The sequence below is a fragment of the Paramormyrops kingsleyae genome, chromosome 9 (assembly GCF_048594095.1).
Source record: "Paramormyrops kingsleyae isolate MSU_618 chromosome 9, PKINGS_0.4, whole genome shotgun sequence".
NCBI classification, from domain to species: Eukaryota; Metazoa; Chordata; class Actinopteri; order Osteoglossiformes; family Mormyridae; genus Paramormyrops; species Paramormyrops kingsleyae.
Genome location: NC_132805.1, coordinates 32,528,466 through 32,549,175, shown reverse-complemented (window position 1 = coordinate 32,549,175; position 20,710 = coordinate 32,528,466). Strand labels below are relative to the sequence as shown.

At 49.6% G+C, this 20,710-nt stretch overlaps 1 protein-coding gene and 1 long non-coding RNA gene across 5 annotated transcripts in view; one reads left to right on the top strand and one right to left on the bottom strand.

Annotated features, from left to right (window-relative positions):
• The window catches only part of LOC111844588 (low-density lipoprotein receptor class A domain-containing protein 4-like), a 40,282-nt gene that overhangs the window by 7,200 nt on the left and 12,372 nt on the right, over positions 1 to 20,710 (top strand). Inside the window, exon 1 of one of the 4 annotated variants that reach the window (XM_023813180.2) lies at positions 13,074 to 13,471. The exons of the other annotated variants lie outside the window; for them this stretch is intronic. Within the exon in view, the coding sequence (XP_023668948.1) occupies positions 13,372 to 13,471 (100 nt within the window). The 5' untranslated portion in view covers positions 13,074 to 13,371. Of the gene's footprint in view, positions 1 to 13,073; positions 13,472 to 20,710 lie in introns of those variants that run through there. 4 annotated transcript variants of the gene reach the window in all.
• LOC140592523 (uncharacterized) lies at positions 10,431 to 12,918 on the bottom strand. The gene is made up of 3 exons (XR_011992836.1): positions 12,692 to 12,918; positions 11,140 to 11,262; positions 10,431 to 10,795 (listed from the first exon to the last, which is right to left on the bottom strand). It is a non-coding gene; the product is annotated as an uncharacterized lncRNA (long non-coding RNA).

Genomic DNA, 20,710 nt, shown 5'->3' with positions numbered 1-20,710 from the left:
TGACGATTCGGGTTTCTGTCTTTCTGGGCTGCGTGTCCCCCCGCCCCCCCCCTCCCCCCAGCCCCTGTCCCATTCCCAGGGGCCCCAGCTCAGTGTGTCGCCCACCCGGTTTCCTGCTGTTCATGGTTTTCAGTAACGAGAGCGACCTTATTTGTGAGGACAAACCCCACCCTTCTTTGGGTTGTGGACTTGCGACTGCTGCAGTTTCCTCTTGATGCACTTTTCTCCGTGGGGGGTTTGAACTGGTGGTGGCAGTGGAGGGGGGGGGGTTGGTGTTTCACAGAATGTCATCTTCTCTCTGCTTCCATCAGGCTGGTGATGGCCGACCTCGGTCGACTGTCTGTCATTCTGCACAAAACAGAAGCAATTTCACGGTTTCTTAGTTGACCTTCCGCAGTGTTTTGTCCATGTTAAATGTACTTTATATATGCACCATTTTTCCATTTCTGTGCTGCTTTGAAAATGGAGGCTGCTCAAAGTGATGATGTTGCTTTTATTTGCCATTTGCCCAAGTACACTGGAAATCTGTACTTTTTGCATATCCCATCCTGCTCTCCTCCGAGACATACGCACACATAAGTGTTCATCGGCATAACATCCTCTATCCCTGAGGCTCCACGCGCAGGCTGGTCGGTGCGGTGCGGTCCGGTCCGGGGATGCAGTCAGTGGTCTGTCTCCGAAGTGACGTGGCCAAAAAACAAAGTGGCTGTTTTCTTTGACTGTTTTCTTCTGTGGCTCAGCAGGATTGATGGGATGGGGAAGAATCAAAATCAGACTTGGTCGCTGGGTGACAGATGGCTTTGATGCGTTCAGGCTTTTGTTTTGGAAAGTTTTGCGCCATGGGGGTAACTTTGTAATGGGTGGATAAAGTGCGAGCGCGCGCGTGTGTGTGTGTGTGTGTGTGTGTGTGTGTTTGTGTGTGTGTGTGTGTGTGTGTTTGTGTGTGTGTGTGTGTGTGTGTGTGTGTGTGTGTGTTTGTGTGTGTGTGTGTGTTTGTGTGTGTGTGTGTGTGTGTGTGTTTGTGTGTGTGTGTGTGTTTGTGTGTGTGTGTGTGTGTGTGTGTGTGTGTGTGTGTGTGTGTGTGCCCCACTCTGCCTCCGTAATATTTCAAAAGCAGGGCTGCAAACTGTCTATTTTCCTTTGTTTCTTTATTAATTTCATCTTTTCAAATATGTTCATAACCCCCCCCCCCCCCAAATAGTCCCCCGTGCCATTTGTAGGGGTGGGGGTGGGGGGGAGTGCGGGGGCATCGTTTTCTGTGACCAGTGCGGGTACTTTAAAATATTTAGCCGTCTAGAGCGGATGTTAATGAGAGCGTCTGGCAGCACTATTACGACAAAACCCATAGAGCGATTGTCATTTTTCAGAGCCGGAATACTGATTCGCCGGCAGCGGGAGCGAGACGCACAGCCCGAGCAGGAGGGAGGGGGGAGAGGGGGAGAGAGGGAGAGGGCAAAACAGGGAGGTGGGGGTGAAAATGTTTCAATTCTAATCGAGTTTGCCATCTTCCCGGCTGCGCCTCTGCCAGACAGATGGATCATGAATAGTGTCTAGACGCTGTGTGCTGGGGTGAGGTGCTGGGTCTCTCAGGACAAACAATGTAACAGGGAAGTCAGGGCCCCCCCCAACCACCCCACTCCCTGATCAAATGGCGATCAGTGTGCTGGACGTGCGGTCGGGGTGGGGGCTGATGGACAAAGTCCTCATTATTACAGATACGGGGAGGCGGCAGCTGAACCCCAGACTCCTAAGAGGCGCTCTTCGGGACGCGTGATGGCTTAATCGATCGGAGCCAATTCTGATTAGTTCCAGCCGACGTTGTGCCTGGGGGGGGGGGGGGTGGGTGGGTCTGGTGTTTTGGGGCTGCACCCCGACCCACGCTGCTGACCGCTGTGGTTAATCGTCACGCAGCATCCATAGTCTTTTAGCAGACGTGTCAGGATTGAATGTTTTTTTTTTCGTTGTATGATAGAAATGTTCCGAACTTGAATACCCTTAGAGCGGGGGGGGGGGGGGGGGGGCATTAGTACTGTCAGAAGCGATATGTTTTTTCTCTCTCTCTCTCCTTTGATATTTTCGGATGAGACGGTCGCACAGATGGGTAATCTGAGCATGTTTTTAAAATGTGTCACATTGACACTATGGGCAGCAGTACAGAGTGTGACTTGGTACTGGTGTGTCTGGGTTTCGGCTCCACCGCGGCTCCATGGCCCCCAGCACGGCCTGGTCTGTCTCTCCACCCCAACCAAGCCCCCCCTTCTTGTTGGGCTGTCACGTTATTCCTCTGGGATATCGCTGCCCACAGTCCCTAACCCCGTTATCGGCTCTTGTCTCTGCCTCCCTAGACATTTTCATCCCTTTTTCCCTTTTAATGTTTCCTCAGTCGCTTCCCAGCAGGAGCAAAACAAAAAAAAATAAAGTAAAATTTCATTCGCTGCTGCAGCAGTTCAGACACGCGGGCCGAATCTGGGACAAAAAACACGATGTTGGGGGGGGGGGGGGTGGCGGTGGGCGCAGATTCATATGGACGTGAAATAAACAGGCAGCCAGACTTTCAGCGTTTGTTGCCACGTAATCAGTCCGATCTATAAAAAGCATGTTACTACAGAAAGGGCAGGGGAAGGGAATTACTTTACATTGGCTTTTGTTTACAGACACACTAATAATCAATTTGTAGAACTTAAAATGGTGATGCAACTCTTAATGTGAACAGTTGTATTATACATAGTTTGCATGAAGTAAGTACTCTGCTAGTCACCCCTCAGGTGGCTGAGTGTAATGTCTTATTAGTTCTTCATCTATATACATATTTTTTTCTGATGTTTTTGGCTGTCAAGGATTGTAGGTACGTTTTTTGTTCCCTCCTTTGCCCGTAAGTCACAGCTCTTAGAAGCCAAACTCCCGCTTGCCACATTTTTTCTGGGGATTTCACCTATTCATCGCTTCCTCTCGTTTTATCGCCAACCCTGATGACTCTGTAAAGATGGATTAAGCACTTCGCCCTGCGATTGAAAACGGTGTTTGGTCGCTGTGAGAGTAATTAGCCTGAAAACCTGTAAGTGTGCGGAGAGCCATAAGCAGGGCCAGTTGCAGCTGGTTGGGGTGTTTGGTGCCCCCCCTCGCCCATACACACACACACACATACACACACTCACGACTGAGATCAAACAGGCAGAAAGAGTACGTTCTCCGACACTATAATTGAAAAGGCCTGTCGCTGTAAGAAGTGGGACACTTGGCCGGGACCTTTTCTCGCTTTTCACAGAGCGGTGACCTCTAACTGCCACCTTCCCCCACCCTGAATGGGGAGGGGGCATTTTACACAACCTGCTTGTGGTACTTGGTGGGGTGGGGCTGGGCTTGGGCTTGGGGGAGGGCTTGCCCGCCCGCCTGCTCGCTCGCCCACCCCACGCTGCTCCTCTCTCCCCAGCCGGTCATTGGTATGCAGATTCCGGTGTCCGCCTGCCCTGCTCATTTCCATATGTTTAAGGGATTATTTTAAGTAGACCATCTGAGTGGGGCTGAATACCTTGAGGGTTTTTTTTATTATTATTTAACCCCAAGCTTTCGGTCTCGTTTCGGCTGCCAGGGACAGACTTTGAAGCCAGTTCTGTGGTCTTCGGGTCAGGTGACAGAGTGCTGTTCTGGTGGACTGTGCTGCAGCAGCCCGGCCCGTTAGTGGCTCTGGGCGCCGGGCGGCTCAGACCCTTGGCTTGATGTCTTCAGCACCACACAGCACCCTCTCTTCTTCCTCTGGTGTCCATTTGCCTCTGTGTGCCCCTGAAAGGGAGCCGTCTAACCTTCCCCGCTGCCAACATGCCGCTATCTCATCCCCGGCGTGGGTATCGGGTACAGGAGAGGCATCGCGTGCCGCCTGAAACTCATCCTCGGGTGGGAGGGACGAACATCTTTCCTTTTCCCCCCACGTTTTTTTTTTTCTCTTCCCTTTGCATCCCACAATACCTTGCATCTGCTGCTGCCTCCTACTCTGGGGGGGGGGGGGGTTCATGGCCCACTCTATGTATTGTGTGTGGGTGTGGGTGTCCCTGCTGGGGTAGGAGGGTGTGGGGGGCTCCTGACCTGTATCTGTCCCTTGCCGCCCGAGGCTCACAGGCTGCAGAATTGTTTTTGTCCCTGACCCCCACCCTACAAAGGAGACAAAGGGAAGTGAAGTGGACTTTAAAAGCGGCCCGTCGCGCCCGCAGAGACGTGCTGCACGAGACGTTTTATTTTAACACTGAGGGCCTTCATTTGCACCAGGAAACGGAAACCGAGGCAACAAAGGGCTCCGCACGTGCCCCCCCCCCCCAGCCTCCCCGACATCCACCATCAGTCCCCACGACGTCAGGAATCTGCCGCCGACGGAAATTAGGGAAGTTTCTCCCAGCGCGTGATGTCTGTTTGTGCGTAGTTTTTTAGCGCATCATTTTCTTATCCACGTTGATGCATGTTGATAATTCAAAGCGAAGTGGAACCCTCAGCTGTTTATTCATCACTAGGCGATTTCCTGACTAGAGGAAGGTTGATCACATGAGAATGTCACCCTTTGACGACGTTGAGACGTTTCGTTTCTGTTTTCGGCGTTCGCAGAGCAATACGTGCCCTGTACAAATGTCAGTATTCACATATACCACCTTCTCCTAGTGTGTCTCCTATCAGCTGATGCATTGGACCTTTCAAAACGTCTTTATACTGTGATGCACAGCAATCTTCTCTGCTTCTCGGGACTCAATTTCCCATCCAGCCTAGGTGCTGCATAGATAATGAGCAGTTTGGGTGATGGTCACATTCTCACTGGGATTCCTGTGCTGACTGTAATTTTTCTCTCATGTCCCCCCCCCCCCCCCCCCAAAAAAAAAAAAAGTTGATCTATCCCTCTGATACCGAAATGGTCTGTTTATTCCGAACAGAGTAACCCCTCCAGGAGCAGCTTATGAAGGGCCTTGAATTTCCGCGGTTTCCACCTTTAATAATGCAGCAGGACATTGTTTAAGCAGGTTGTTCAGTGAGCCGTGGAAGTGTGTAGGTCCTTGCGGCTTCCATTTCCCCCCCCCCCGCCCCCCACAATCCACCTCGCAGCCCTGACGTCAGCCGCACGGGGGCCCCCGTTCGTAGAACATGGTAGGAGGCGGAGGTGGGCGCGGGTAATCGTGACAAGTCTGACAGCCCCCTCTCCACCCACTCCCCCCCCCCCCCCACCCCCCCGCCACATCGCCACGTGTCCCTCTGGGCACAGCGCCCTGGCACTGATGAGGTGCCGAGAATGAGCCCAGAGACGTCTGCTGGCTACTCAGATGGCACGGCTTCTCTCCCCAGCCTATAAAAAGGACATTTTTTTAATTTGTATATTTATATATATTTTTTTTCTGACTGCTATTTTAGTTTTGGCAAGAGTGCTGGTGACGTGGCGCTGTGCTTCTCGAGCGCGTGGTCAGCCTCAGCTGGTCATGTGTGTCCTGTGCCGTCCAATAAGATGCATGATCCGTCCCAGGAGGATGATGGGATGGAATGGGATCATGCGATCGAACACCAGCCGCTCAGGAGTGCCTTCCGTTTCGGTGTTTGCTCAGTCATGCCTGTAACAACATGTAAACATTCATCCGTCCGTCCATCCATCTTCCAAATGCAGGGTCCATCCATCCATCCATCTTAAGCAGGGTCATGGGGAGGGTAGCTGGTCCCTATCCCAGGCACACAGGACACAAGGCTGGAGTGCATTAGTTTGCGAGCCTGGTTCTTCTAGCAATTACAAGGCCCTATGTTCTACAGCAGTGTTTCCCAATCCAGTCCTTGGGGGACCCACAGTCAGTCCAGGTTTTTGCTCCCTCCGAGCTCCCTGCCAGACAGTCTACATTTTTGCCTGGCAGTTTGGAGGGAGCAAAAACGTGGACTGACTGTGGATCCCCGAGGACAGGATTGGGAAACACTGCTGTACAGACCTGGCATACTTAATGACCATGTCATGTTGTGTTTATGTTGACTGCCGTGTATTAGTGATCTTAAGAGGCGCTCGTGTCACCCGGCCGACCGCAGCAGCTGTATCAATGTCCCACATTATGGCAGCAGGCTTTGGATCGTCCGGCCGGGAGGAGTCCCGCTCTCTCTGTTGCTGTTGTCATTGAACCCATGACTCAGCTGTTGGTTCTGGTGACCAGATGCGAGAGTGGAAGGGGGTGTCACTGTGGGAGGGGGGTAGTGTGGAGGACATGGTAAGGGCACAACCCCCCACCCACCCCCCATCGGTAGCCCTCAGGTTTCAGGCGGGAGGCTGTGGACCTGCCGCAGGACAGAGAGGCCTCCCACTTAGGGGCATCTTGCGTTGCGATTTTGGGGCAAGCGTAAATTGCATTCACGCCGCAGTGGCTGGTGCTGCTGGGCGCCGTAGAGCGACGCGGCGCAGGACCGATGCCAAAAACCACACCGGGAACTAAAGTTTGGAGACGTTTCAGCTTCCTGGTCTTAGGCGATGTGGGCGGCGTGAGCCGGCGGACGTCCGAGCTCGCCATACCCCCCACCCCCCCCCCCGGCTCCACGCAGCCGTCCGTCTTCATCCAGATGAAACCATCAGGTGAAATGCGGCAGCAGAGGTGAGGGGAGCGGGGGGAGCGGCGTGCCGGCGTGCCAGCAGTCTCTATGGGAACGGCTCAGAAGCCTGCCGGTGATAAAGAAAAAGAATAGAGAACGCGGCAGGTTCATGGTCAGCAAGGATGAAAGTTAATCCCCACGCCTCATTCGCTCTTTTCTTTTTACTATAGTAAGACTTTCTTTTCTGGGTATTTTGCCCGCCACCATGTGGAGGCACCAGGAACCTTGAGCATGCTTTGGTTACGTTGATGCATGTGTCGCCCGTTTATTTGGGGGGTGGGGGTGTACGCCTAGAACCCCACCCCCCATGGTGGTTGGAGAACCGGCTGTCGTCCCTTACTCAGGCTATCCCCTGGTCAGGCCGGGGCCCCCTTCCCGGACTACGGGCCCCTTGTCTCGCCCGGCGGCGCCGTGGGGCGTGTCTGCCTTGGCATGTCTGGCTGTGCCAGGTCTTGTTGTTCTCGGCTGTTTGTTGTGTTTTTGCTGGAAGTAGGTCACTCCAACACTGTGCTCAGTGTCTAATGAAGCCGTCCTCCCCCCTTTAATGAAGGCTGCATGCTGTAGCAATGTGGGGGGGGTGGGGGGGGACGCGTAGGACGTAACACTTCTCAGGCTGTTTCCTTTATCTTAATAGCTGGAATATTGGAATGTTTTGCTTCTTGTGTCATTAGTTTTTATTAGTCAGCAGGATGAGGGAAGGTCGTAGGTCGTTTTGGAGTAAAGTCAGGAGCGGGAGCCTGTCGTGGGGGAATCAGTCACCACTCTGCTCCACAGTGGATCCTGAAATGCATCTGTGCCGCAGTCAGGTTACATCTGCAGTCTGGTTTGGGTCTGTGCAGCTCAGAAAGTGACTGCAGTCTGGTTTTGGTCTGCGCAGCCTGGAGAGTGACTGCAGTCTAGTTTGGGTCTGCGCAGCTTGGAGAGTGGAGTGACTGCAGTCTGGTTCCCTGGAGCTTGCGGTGGGGGCAGAAAGCAAGGCAGAACCTCTGCAATATGCCATCATGAGCGATCACGGCTCAGCCCGATGCGAGAGGAATCCCAGCAGGGCAGCGGTGATGCGGGGGTGGCTCAGTGAGTGCGTGAAGTGGGCAGCGGGGCAGGGCTGGGGCCTGGCGTGTGACGGCCTCAGACAGGGAGCAGCCATGGCGTTCAGCATGACAAAGCGCTCATCGCCGCAGGAAGTTCCTCTTGGGGCCGTCATTCATTAGCCTGCGTTACACGCTGAGACAGCCGGCTCCCATCTCTCCCGGCCCAGTCACAGGAGAGCCGAGAAAGAGCGAGGGCGTGGTTGGGGTGGGGGCACGGGGATTAGGAAGATAAATCCGGGACGTGGCAAATCTGTCACACCATGGGGGGAGTGGCAGAATTTTTGTGACAAACGGGCTTGAAGGTGATTGAAGAGAAAACAATTTAAGGACATTAAGCAGGCTTTTAAGGCCCGAGGATCTAAACGCCCCACAAACAAAAAACAAGCAGGTGCCTGTGTATGTGTGTCTGTGTCTGTGTGTCTGTGTGTCTGTGTTGGTTTGCTTCGATCAGTTTTGGGGACCAAAATGTCCCCAAAGTGTGGTAAAACATGAATCTACTTTTGGGGACATTTTTCAGGTCCCGATTTGGATAACCTCAATTTTATAAAAATCTGTGAAAAACTAAAACAACTAAAAATGCCGAAGCCTATTTTGTTTAGTTACTTATGGTTAAGGTTAGGGCTGGGTAGGGATTAAGGGTGTCGTGACTGGGATTAGAGTTTTTCCCATAGAAATGAATGTAAGGTCCCCATTTAGATAGGTACGCCCCCGTGTGTGTGTGTGTGTGGGGGGGGGTGGTATGTCAGCCGAACAAGCATTTATTTCCTTCTGTTCATGGGTCTCTGTCCAGCACACTGACATAATTACCCACAGTGACTGTGCTAAAATGTTATGTTTCTCTCTGAAAATGTGCTGAATTAGATCTCTGAGTCCTGAGCCACAAATATATCTGAGCTTCAAATGCACTCATACCCATTAATGTTCTGCTTCTGCTGGCCTGTCAGCTGTTGGGCATCCTCTGAAAGGGGCACATTCAGCAAGACCCTTTCTCTTCTCTGGTTAAGGGTTCAAGCTGGCGCACTTTGGCTGAACAGCACCTGAAATTAGCCACACGGGCAGACTGAGTAACAGTGGAAAGATGCAGAAGGCATGTAGGGGCCCTGGATAATGGGAAGTGTTTGCCGTGTGTGTGCCCCCTCAGACGAGGGCTGTCTTGAGTTGAGTAGAAGCAACAGGTCGATGCGTATTGAGCACAGATGAATCATCGTGACTGAAGCAAGCATCTGGCTTCTCCTGTGGGTGTCTCGGTCGAGGAGGACTTTGCTCTGGGGGCAGTACAAGCACAGACCTGTGACCCCGCTGTCTGGAACCTCCTATCCTTCAGGTGCCGGGTTCCCCGTCAGGACGTCCGTCTTATTACCCAGATCTGTGAGTCTTTATCCCATGTCCTTTACAGCAAGGATCCAATTTTATGTCGGGCCGGTTTGCCTGTGCGTTCCCACTGCAGAGACGGGCCATCGTGCCACTAACGGGTTTATTAAATGTCAGGCAGCCATGGCATCCGACGGAGGGACCAGCCCCGTGGGCGGCATCCTGTCGCTCGTGTAATTAATGTGGCGAGAGGATGTTCACACTGGGACCCTCGCCGCGCTCCCCAGGGCCCCCGGCACCCGGAACGCGCCTTTGCTGCCACCTCAACACTAACGTTCAGTTGTTGCCTTTTGACTACGTTTGCCACTGATTTCTGGTGCCACAGCACAAGGGAGACTAGCGACTAAAACCTCATATTGGTCATTATTATACAGTGGGCTGACAAAGGGTCGGGGTGGATTCACCTGGATTGCAGTTAGACACTTTGGTTTATTAGCCAAAGAAGCTGTAACACATAGACTTGGCTTCTGCCACAGGTGGCCTAGCAGTGCACTCTGCCTCACATGGTAAAGAAGACGGCTGTATGGATTTATTTCAGACTTGATTTGGCTTTAAAAACCAGCCAAGGACTTCAAGGAGGAATGAGCAGATGAAATTACACCAGAGTTCTTTATCCCTCTGTCCTCGTGGCCCTGCCTGTTAATCCTTACAGCTTTCTGTGGTGGCTTTACTTCTGTTGCCAAATGATCACTCAGCTCATGCCAAGAATCTGGTAAATGTTCTCTTTTTTTTTTAATCACTGGTACCTTATGTATGGTGTCCCTCTCTGGGCCAAAGATCTGTCCAATGTTGGTCTTTTTTCCTGTTTTCCTATCTATCTAGCCAGTGTCTGTATCGCCATGTCAAAGGCCACATTGTCTTATAGCGAATTTGTCTGTTCTTTCAGTAAGTCGGACCTCTCGGTATTGCGAGGGGACGTACGGCAAATTGTGGTGACAGCTTTGACAGCAGTAGCTGGGAGCTGAGCTTTCTGACCTAAGAGTTGGTAGGCAAAGCCTGGGGCTATAGTAAAGCTAATTATAATCACCCCAGGGTGTGTTTGTTGTATTTTTCCTTTGTGTGTGTATGTGTTTTTTTAAATATATATATATATATATATTTTTTTTTTTCCCACCGTGTTCAAGTTGAACTGAAACCACAGGTAGGCCAGTCCCATGCCAAGTGAGTAATTTGTATAGATTGTAAACTAGGAGACCAACCCTTGTTACATCATATTATTATTCCCTTTCCTGAGAAAAGATTTATGTGGGAAATAATATCGTTTGCCTCTCAGGCTAAATGTTCTTTTTCTTAATGTCTGCGGACCATGAAACTTGAAATGCAAACAGAAAAAGATTTCCTGTCTTCCTCCAGCTGCTTGAGTTTTTTTTTTTTTTTTTGTAATTATTACCACCGGTTTGGGCAGCAGACAAAACCAAGTCTTATTTGCTATATATATATTTTTTAGAAGACTGATGTCAGCCTATCTTTAATCATGCTGTTGGCATAGAGGCGTAATACCGGAAGCTAGCTGCGTTGTCATTGGCCCTGAGGGAAAAAAATCATGCTTGTCGTCGTCGTCGTCATCATCATCATCAATTATGATAATCAGTCACCCCAGGGAATCAAAACACTGCCGCGGACACTGGATGCCGATAGGCACATGGTGTGATGTACTGACCCGAGGCACCAGACCCGGCTGGGCTGTCGTCTGGTGACTGCGTTTCCTTGGATACGTGTGGACGCCGGGGGTTCGTGCTGCAGTCGTGACACTGAGGATGATAGAGGCCCTAATAATGCTCGCTTCCCAATTTTAAATAATGATAATACCGTTAATTCTGACACGGACGGTACACCGCCCCTCCCGTCGCACCGGGAGCCTGTTTAACCACTGTGTCTTGCCAGTTCAGGAGATTGGCATTAAACCTAGACATTACCTCATCTTCCTGGGCAGGCAGCCCATTACGATGCTCAACAAGCCTGCAGGAGAGTGAAAAGCCCAATACCTGGTGATTATGTGCTCCCTGCGCCGCAGTGGCAGTCTGCGGGCGTCCCGCCTCCCCCCCACCCCCGCCGCCCGCCCCCCACCCCCTCCCCGCCCCACACAGACACACACCACTCCTCCGCAGACGGACGCCGTCACAGTCTGCGATAAGGGCGCATCGTGAGGGAGCTATGGCAGGGGGCCGGAGTAGGCGGGGGCTGGGGCGGGCTCGCAGGTGGACGTGCCGGCTGGCACCTGCAGGGAAAGGGAGAAGATTAATCAGGACGAGTGGGAACAGGAAGCTCCTGTTTCCTCCTGGAGAGAGCCGAGGGCGAACGGTAGAGCAGTGGCTGGGGCCTGCAGGCTGGACGGCATGTTGGAACCCGGCCCCTCCCACAGCCTGGAGACACACAACTGCTAAGCTAAGCCATAGCGTATGAGCCAGCACTGAGCTAAACCATTCAGCTTGCTGGGGTTCACACTTTACGTATATCCGTATGCCTCAGTAATAGTCGTGTTTTTCCATTTGTATTTTAATCATTCGATTTACATGTCCTGGAGGGACACTTCATGGCTGAAATATCTGCAGCACAGTGAGAATGGCTCTCTGAACATTCATGAAGGTATAAACTTTTGTCTGGATTGACATCGTAAAAATGTATCTGTCAGATTAATGTCATATAATCATCTGAAAAATGTTCGTCGTTTTATTAGTGATTAGTCGAGTTCACCGTACTTGGTAAAAGTCAGCTAAAGTACAGGGGTGCCTCGTTTTCTTAGTATTTTTTTCTGCGAATTATGAAAAACGCCTGTAATCTACAAATTGAAAGTCGCTTTAAGTGGCATAGATTAAAAGGAAACTAGGAAAGTAGGACAGAGTTAATTTCAGACTCGTCCGTGGTTTTGCCCATATGACCATTCGCCGGCACCGGCATCGACTCCGGCACCGAAACAGCGTGAACGCTAGGTGGCGCTGCCCAACAGGGACCGCCGCCCGCCCCCTTAGTTACACAGGCTACTTAAATATAAGATAAGAGAACCTTATTTTCACTGTACAAATACAATGAGATGTGTTTTGGAGCTGCCCTGTAGAATGCACCTTCGCTAACTGAGGAAAATACAGTTTAAACTCTTGCATATCCGGAAGATACTTTCGTTTTAATGATTATGGTACAGTTCGCAAGCCAACAGAAACACTGATTTTAAAACACGTATATATCGATATGATAACTTACATATGACGTTGCAGTACAAATCAATGCATACGTAAATATAAAATGCAGTTTATGCGTTTGTGTCCCCAGTGAAGCGCTGTTTTCCCTCCTCAGACAGCCCGGGGGGGGGGGGGGGGGGGGGGACGCATTTGGTATGCGGTAGCCGGTGTAATCTGTCTGCTGTCTGCTGAGCCGACGGCCTCCCCCCGTCTGCGCCACGTCGCTGGCCCTGGGGAGCAGTGGCACTCTGGCATACACGTAGACAAGACCGCCTACGTAATGTCGCCTGCGTGCATATTGAAATACTTCCTCTCCAAACGATCAATAAATATTTAAAAGTTTATCTGAACGGAATGTGGGGGGGGGGGGGAGACTTGGTTTTCATCCTTCGTTTTTTGCATATTTTTGTATTCTAATATTACTGCTAATATCACACCACCGCCACATAGACATGCTGTTGAATAGCAAACCTTTCTGAGTGGTTTGTTGATTATTTTGCAGGCTGCTGTCCCGGCAATAAGTTGCTGCTCTGCTTCACTTTTTCCCTTCATTTTAAGTGCTTCGGTTATTTATAGAGCATTGGGTTAGGTTGGGGTGGGGGAATCCGACACAGATCAGCTAGACTGTGGGGTCAGCTCAAGGTTAGGCGGTTCAGTGGCCTCCTTGATTGGTCGTGGCTGTCACTAATGAGCGCGCGGGGGGGGGGGGGGATTCTAACCTCCCCATCCCTCGCCGGCCAGGCCATCCCCTCTTTCATCGCCATTGTCACCATCGGTTTTTCCTTGGAGTGCGTTTCCACCCCCCCACCCCCCCCCCTCCCCCCCCCTCCCCATGCATGGCTGGAGCCGCTACCTTTTTTGGGGTTGGGGTGTAGGCTTTGCCTGCCCACACGATCACGTAACGCAGAGGCATTCTTTTGAATGAAGTGAAGAGGGAGGGAGAGAGGGGAGGACGAAAAAAGTAAAGGGGAAGAGGACAAAAAAAAATGCATGAGGCTGAATCACGGTAGCGGTGTCGCTCGGTACGCGTTATGGCGTGAGAATGCGGGCTCGGAGCTGCTTCCTCTAATTGTGGGCCGCAGCCAGTCCTGCATTTGGGGCCGCTTTACCGGCGGATCTCTGCCCGCTTTCACTTTCCTCCCCGGATCTCCATGCAAAACCTAACAGTTCTGGGCAGCCGCGTCAACTCCAACTCCAATGTCATTTGCTCCTGCAACTGCACCGGACCCCAAACCCAGGGGATGGAGATATGTAAGTACAAGCAGCAGGACTGCGTTAAATTATCTTAAGCGGTTTTGCACCATATTTTTGCAGTCTAGCTATTTAAAATAAAAAATAAAAAATCCGTCTCGTACCCCCCTTCGGTGCATCGGGCACTTACAGCGTGATTTTTTTTTTTCTTTCATTTTATCATCCAAAAAGCAGTGCAGGTGCATCGATGTGGTTTAGCGAAGGCATCGTTTTAACGGCGCTAGGCTAAATTGGGTATTTTAGTTTAAATTTGCGCCGCCGTGTATTTCTGCCCATTTGTAATGGACTAGAAACTGCCTATATGGCTGGGAGTAGTTTCAACCCCCCTCGAGCGATTCACATATGTTATAATAATTTAAAAAGTGTGGTGCGATGCCTGTTTAGCTGCATGCACTGCAAGTTAGTCCACATAAAAACCGGTGTTAACGTTGTCGGATTTCTTGATGTTTTATTTGCGGGGGGGGGAGGTTTCAACATCTGCAGTAGTCCAAGCATTTATGACACCGCGCCGTACATAAAGGACGGAGAGCCCAGCGGGAGCTAACGAGCAGTATTATAATTGTGTGTGTAATTATGATCGTTGTTTTGACGCGGCTTTGGAGGATGGTTTGGGTCCCCTCTCCCCCCCCCCACTGCCGCCCCCATAGACCGGCCCTTTCACCGCGCGACGCTGGGAGTTGTGGTCTGTCTGAACTGAACCGCGGACAAAGGGCTACTTAAGAAACGGCCGTGGGCATCTTCTGCGTATGATGAATCGCTATTTATAATGTTAACTTATGGGAATCGAGATGCATAATTTAATTTGTTCCTCCCTACAAAGGAGAAATTGGGAAATCTAGATCCCGTATTTATGTAAGGCCAGCTCATGTGAGAAATGCCTGATGTTGAATGCGGAAAAAAACCTGCATCTTTATTTGCTCCATAAAAGATTTCGTGCAGTCTTTTGCGAGAGACATAAGAAAACAGTTTTGAACCTCGGTGTAGAATTTAAAAGATACCCTTTGAAAATACTGCATAATTTATGTCGACAGGAAACATGATGCCCCCTTTCAACAATGAGCAATTTCTAGTTTAACAAAGTTAAGTTGTCTTTTAATTCTGAAGCATGAAAGCCTCGACCTGCTTGAATATTGGTATTCTATAATTTACTTACATTTACTGTTGGCCTGGCCGTGTGTATAAATCCAATCAATATGCAGTTTTTTAATTTTATTTTGACATTTCATCTCTCTAGTGTGCTATCAAACTAAGTAAAACACTGCTTCTCTGAAGACTGGCTTTTTCTAAATATAGGATACATACGCAGTCAACATTTCTCTAATTATATAAATGATCCCCAACTTTAAGTATAAAACTTAATTATGAAGTATTGCTGCTTGTAGGTGTGTGAATTTTTATCTGGTTGTTTTATGTGTGTACATGCACACATTGTTTTCGTTGTTAAATGATGTTATTTGAAGCTTTTTGTGCTGCAAAAGTCCACTGCCTTCTAACTTGGGTGAAATGTGACTTTTTTAATTTATTTTTTTTACGCAGAAGCAAAAAGATATGTGAGTGAGATGAAGCTGATAGCTGTGAAAGCATTCATTGTTTTGCATATTTTTTTAATTTCGATTACAGTGGCAGTGTGTGGAATAGCATTGCATGCTGTCTAACGGATGGGAGCAAATTTTGTAACTTGTTCTGTTACTGTCTACGTGCAGCTTTCCTTTAGTTTTCCACTTAAATGCAACAGCTGACATTATTCAACGGATAGGCTGATAAACGAAAAGGAATTATAAAAACAAAAGGTCTTGCTTTTTCCCCTTCATTAGCCCATTGCTTGCAAAGGATTAACTAGCATGGTTAAGACGGTTTACTAAATATTTGTATTTTTAATAAGCAGCTTTTACACTACAGTGGAATTTAATTATTCCCTGGAGGAATCGCTTTGAAGTATCGCAACCTGATGTATTGCAGACCTGATGAATTTTTGTTTTTCCCCTGGTCAGCAGTGTGACTGGCACTGTGTGGCTCAGCTCTGGCCTGTGATTGGACGGCCACTGGTTCACATCCCCGACATAGTAGTCACATCTCTGTTGGGCCCCTATCCGCCGGGAAATGCTCCAGGGTGCCAGATAAATGGCCGACCCTGCCCTTGGACCCCATACATTGCTGTCAAATGTGTGTCTCAAAGGAGTGCGTGATGAAGCTGTTCTCACTTGCCTGCAGCGAGGCCCTCACACCATCCTCACAGAGAGTCGGGCCCGCATCCGACTCCTTGAGTCCGGTGGGTGAAGCGACGCCGCTTGTTGGCCCACCCCTCATGCCATCGATCTCCTCGTTTTTATCAAGTAGCTACAAATCAGCCTGTCAGAGAAAATAAGACACTCTTACCGAAACGATTCGCCCAGCAGCTCTGCTCCAAGAATTAATGACCTCTACTTTTAATTAACAACTTGAACTCTGACTGCTGCTGTTACGCCAGTCGGTCAGGAGTGTATAAACGTGCTGTGACCGCAAATCCAGTCGCAGAAAGAAAAGAAAAAACCGTAAACACGATCTGTATGCTGTTATAGAGCCGTATGTATTGGATGCAGTGCTTCTAATAGTAATCCCGTCGAACACAGGCCGTGTCCACGTTCCTCTTCGCTTTGTTTACCTTGTGCACTGCTCGATGTTCCGGCACCATGCTAGTGCATTGCATTTTAATGTTGCGGGATTTATGTTTGGCGAACGTTTGTGTAACCGTATCTGGTGCAGGTCGTGTCTGCCGTCACCTGGCGTGCCTCGTCTGCTCGCGGCGGTAAGCGGAGAGGACCGGGACTCCCGGGACTCCGCCACCGTTTTAGCTTTTTTTTTTCCGGTCTGGAAGCTTTTGGCCTTTCTCAGCAATGATACATTTGGGTGAGTGCACAGGTGGTTAAATGTGCACAGTTAAATATCTTTTGGCCTCTGTCTGCTTTGTCCAAAGTAGCGCACAGTCACTGTGCATTGCGATTTAACATTCCTACCTGCTCAAGCACGGTGTCAGATCGTATATGTAGTGGTATATTTCTGCAGTTACTACTGCGTCCAAGGATGCCGACCGATTCATGGCTTGCTGGGCGGACTTGCAGGTCAACTTTGGGTTGCATTTCTGATCCCTTTCCTTTGGTGCGGGAAACCATTTGTACAAGGTGAGATTTTGACACTCGGAGTTTGGACCTGGCCGAGTTGCAAGGATTAACTGGAGATCCGATGCGACTGATGCACCTAATCCGCTTCTGTCCCGGCCTGTTTGGTAGTCTGTGGCGTCTGCCTTGCTTAGATGTACAGGATAGGTGTGTGGCAGAGGGGGGGAGAGAAAGAAATGCAGTTGTTCTGATCATTTTTGTACATTTTCCTTTGAGCGTTTTGCTTTATGTTTTAGAGAAAAGACCATTTTTTTCTTTGTTCAATTCCTCTCTTCTCCCCTGGTAAAACAAACAAGGTGTTTAATCTCAGTTAGGAGTGGTCCATCTGGCTGAAAGCCCGAGATACACCATGTATTTTGTTTAGACGCCTGCTTTTAAAATATGTACATGTGTGGGAGGAAATAATTGTCTTGTTACAAAAGTTTCGGTAAAATATCTCTTGGCAAGAGGCAGGAGGTCACGTTTAGCGGTGATCCGTGCAGAATTCAGCTGCCCTGCTCGCGTGATCCAGCCTCCTCCGGCGGGTTCTTCCTATCTCACTTGTCTTGATGTTCATTGTAAGTTCCTCGCCAAGCCCACGCATGGTGGCAGAGGCCACCTTTCAGCCTGGCCGTCTAGTCCTAGGTCTGCTCGTCTCGCACTTTTTCAATAATTAATGGGTTCTCGTCCATAGGTTCAGTAATACTAGCGCATGATGTGTTGGGATCAGTGTATAGGTGGATTTTAATTCGGCATGAACTCATAACCCTCCTAGCTGCAGTGGTTCGCTTCTGGCCATGTTTATGTGCGGGCTGGGGGGGGAGGGGGATGTGCACATGTCAAATAAACTGTGTTTATTTACATGCTAAAAATGTTTAATATATACAAAACACTGAATTTGCAGGGAATAAGGCGGCGTTTTCCCTATTTTTCTGGAATCAAGATGGCTTTGCTCCTGATTCCCATCAGGAGGAGGGGATTTGTGTGTGTGTGTGTGTGTGTACGTGTGTGTGCGTGTGTGTGTACGTGTGTGTACGTGCGTACGTGTGTGTACGTGCGTACGTGTGTGTACGTGCGTACGTGTGTGTACGTGTGTGTGTGTGCGTACGTGTGTGTGTGTGCGTACGTGTGTGTGTGTGTGTGTGCGTGTGTGTGTGTGTGTGTGTGCGTGCGTGTGTACGTGTGTGTGTGTGTGTGTGCGTGCGTGTGTGTGTGTGTGTGTGTGTGCGTGCGTACGTGTGTGTGTGTGTACGTGTGTGTGTGTACGTGTGTGTACATACATGGGGCCCTGGGATGAGCAGAGGTGCAAAGGCTCCGGAGAGCCTCAGTCAGTGACATTGAACGTGGCCTCCTTTGTGTTTGTGCCATCCACCCCCCAGTCGCCATGACCCCTTGGGGACTGAAACATATTTGTCCCCCCCACCCCCTCTGTGCAAGTCGGCCCATCAGTCAGACGGTGTGGCGGGGAGAGGCGTGTCTGTCTGGGTGGGTGGATGGATGGGGGGCTGGGGTCTGAATTTTATTTACTCTGGAGCTTGTGGACGTGTGGAGACTCCCTAATGATGGGATGCCTTGTGTCTCGGGGTCTGCAGGCAGAGTCCTCACAGTCTCTGCGTTCCCCTGGAGCAGAGTAACCTTTTACATCTGTTTTTATTGTTACCATTTCTGCAGCTTCCCAGGAAACGAGAAACTGGACACATGCCGTGGCAAGTTAAAGGGGGGGTGGGGGTCGTGTTGGCTTAGTGCAATGCAGCTAGTAAAAGTGAATAGGGAGGCATGTGTTCCTTCGTGCGTTTGTCAGCCCTGGGTTTTGTTGTCGGTGGTCCACAGGTTTTAATAAGCATATGATGGGACAATCCTCCCAGCTCCGAAAAAGACCCTGTGCTACAAGAGCCCCATTGTCCAATTTTCTCCCCCCACCCAAACGTCAGGGTAGGCCAAGCAGTGCCAGTAAGCATCAGAACATTTTATTGGGCCAGGAGGAGGATTTGCTGTCATCCCAGAAACACGGCAGGAACAATGTAAACAGCAGTGTACTTGTACACTAATGTCATTTAAAGAGATGTTGAGGATATCAAAATACAATGAGTTAGCATCGTATTTCAAAACAAATTATGGCTGCACTGTGCTGAGACATGCCAGTGTGGAGGCATCTGCGTGGTGTGGTAACCTGACGGAGCAGAAATGGAGTGACCATTCTATCTGACAGGGTCCTGTCTCTCCTGTCTGATCCCTGAGCCCCGTTACTATCAGGTGGGTCTTTTCCGTCTCAGACAATGCCAGTGCTGATGGAGGAGTCCATTTCACTGCCAAAAACCTAGTTTTCTACTTTATATTTGGTCTCTTTTTTTCCTCAGCCATGCATAGCGTGGTGTGATGGGACTTCAGAACCCACAGTGGGTGGGATGGCTGTACACATCCAGTCTCCAATTGGCTCGTGTTATTTTGGTTCGGATTGGACTGAGATCGATTGATACTTGATAATGTCTGCCGCGGGTATCAAGACCTTGTTTCCCATGTCTATAGCGGTGTGACGACTCCTGTCAGTCTGTATGGACAATATCCCTCCTATTCAAGGCAGAACCAGACTCTACTTCTGTTGGGTACCTGGTATATGTTCTGCCAGCAAGACATTGCTTGCAGTAGTCGGTTTATAAGCATTGAAACCTTGACAGTACAATCTACCTCTTGAATATGGTTTCCAGTACATGCCAGGTTCTCCATGGTGTCTTTGTCCGTGGTGTGAGTACACTGTACAAGCACATCACGCTCAAAATGCATCCCAGTCACATAGTTCTATCTATAGACGTCTTCGTCTTCAACAGTCTTGGTATGATACCACCTTGTGACCATCATGATTTTACAAACTGCCTTGTGTAAGAGTGTCCCTACAAAAAATGTAACTTTATACCCAGGACCTGTAATTGGGTGATTTGAGAGAACCTGGACTGGACAAGCTCAAGCGCTCCATCTTTTACCAGTGCAGTTTCTTTACACAGATTTGCCGGGCCACGTTTCTTGGTAGAGGATCTGTCAACGATCCATACGAATAAATTGGTGACTGGTGTCAGGAGTTATGATCCACAGCCCCCCCCAGATCCCCAGTTGTGTCTGTTGGGGGTGGGTGTTGTAATAGTCATCCTTAAGATCATCTGTGAATAATTAATATAGGTCAGTGTTACAGACCTCAGCTGTTAACTCTTGTCTCTCTTGCCTGCCCTGCCCTGACAAATGGATTCATGGCACTTTACCCAGATTAGGCAAGCGAGGTCGATGTTGGCACAATGTTCTATCAGCCAAGGGTCCATGCTGATCGAGGTGCTCAGGGGTGATCACTAGGTTGGATCAGGGATGGTCTGAGTAAGAATCCATTCAGAATGCTTAGGTTGTTGGTTTGAGCATGCTTTCAGTCCAGGTGTTTTCTCCATAGCAACTGGAACTCTGAGGCAGGAGGGACCATCATCGACACCTTTGCATTTGGAAGAAGAAAGTTCTCTTCTTCACTTACCTCCAGTCTCAGTCTCTCTCACCTCTTCCTGTTTGTGAAAGGCCATTGAACAGCTGTCAGTCTCAGGCTGCTTCTTTATTCTGGGGGTTTGGTGCTGGGAACCTAAACGGGGGGCCCTTTATCGGAAAACGTCCTGTGTGGAACAAGCCAAGGTCTCGCATTCCTCTCTCAACACTTGACCCCCCCCGGCCCAGCATATCAAGCTTCACTGTGGATTTTTTTTTTCCTGTGGAATTCATACAAAACGGTGTTGCAATTTCTGTCTTTGCCTTCCTTTGTGCTTAGACCTTGCCAAAAAAATGCCTTTGGTGATTCTGTCAGAGAGCTAACTTTTGTCTACCTTGACTTTCTTGAGGTTCAACTACTGGCCATGAAGGGAGGTTTAAGATTGTGCGGATTTAGTTTTGTGCTTTTCTGAAATGATTTTTTTCCCCTGTAATCCCAGCTCAAGAAATTGCTTCAAGATTGTTGTGCATTGCAAGAAAAATTCTTTGGAGTCTGGCCAGTTAATTCAGAAAATTAAGCGCTTTTCTTTTTTCCTAGGCGTCTTGGCACAAATCGGTTTTCCGTACGAGGTGTGTTCCTTTACTGTGGCGC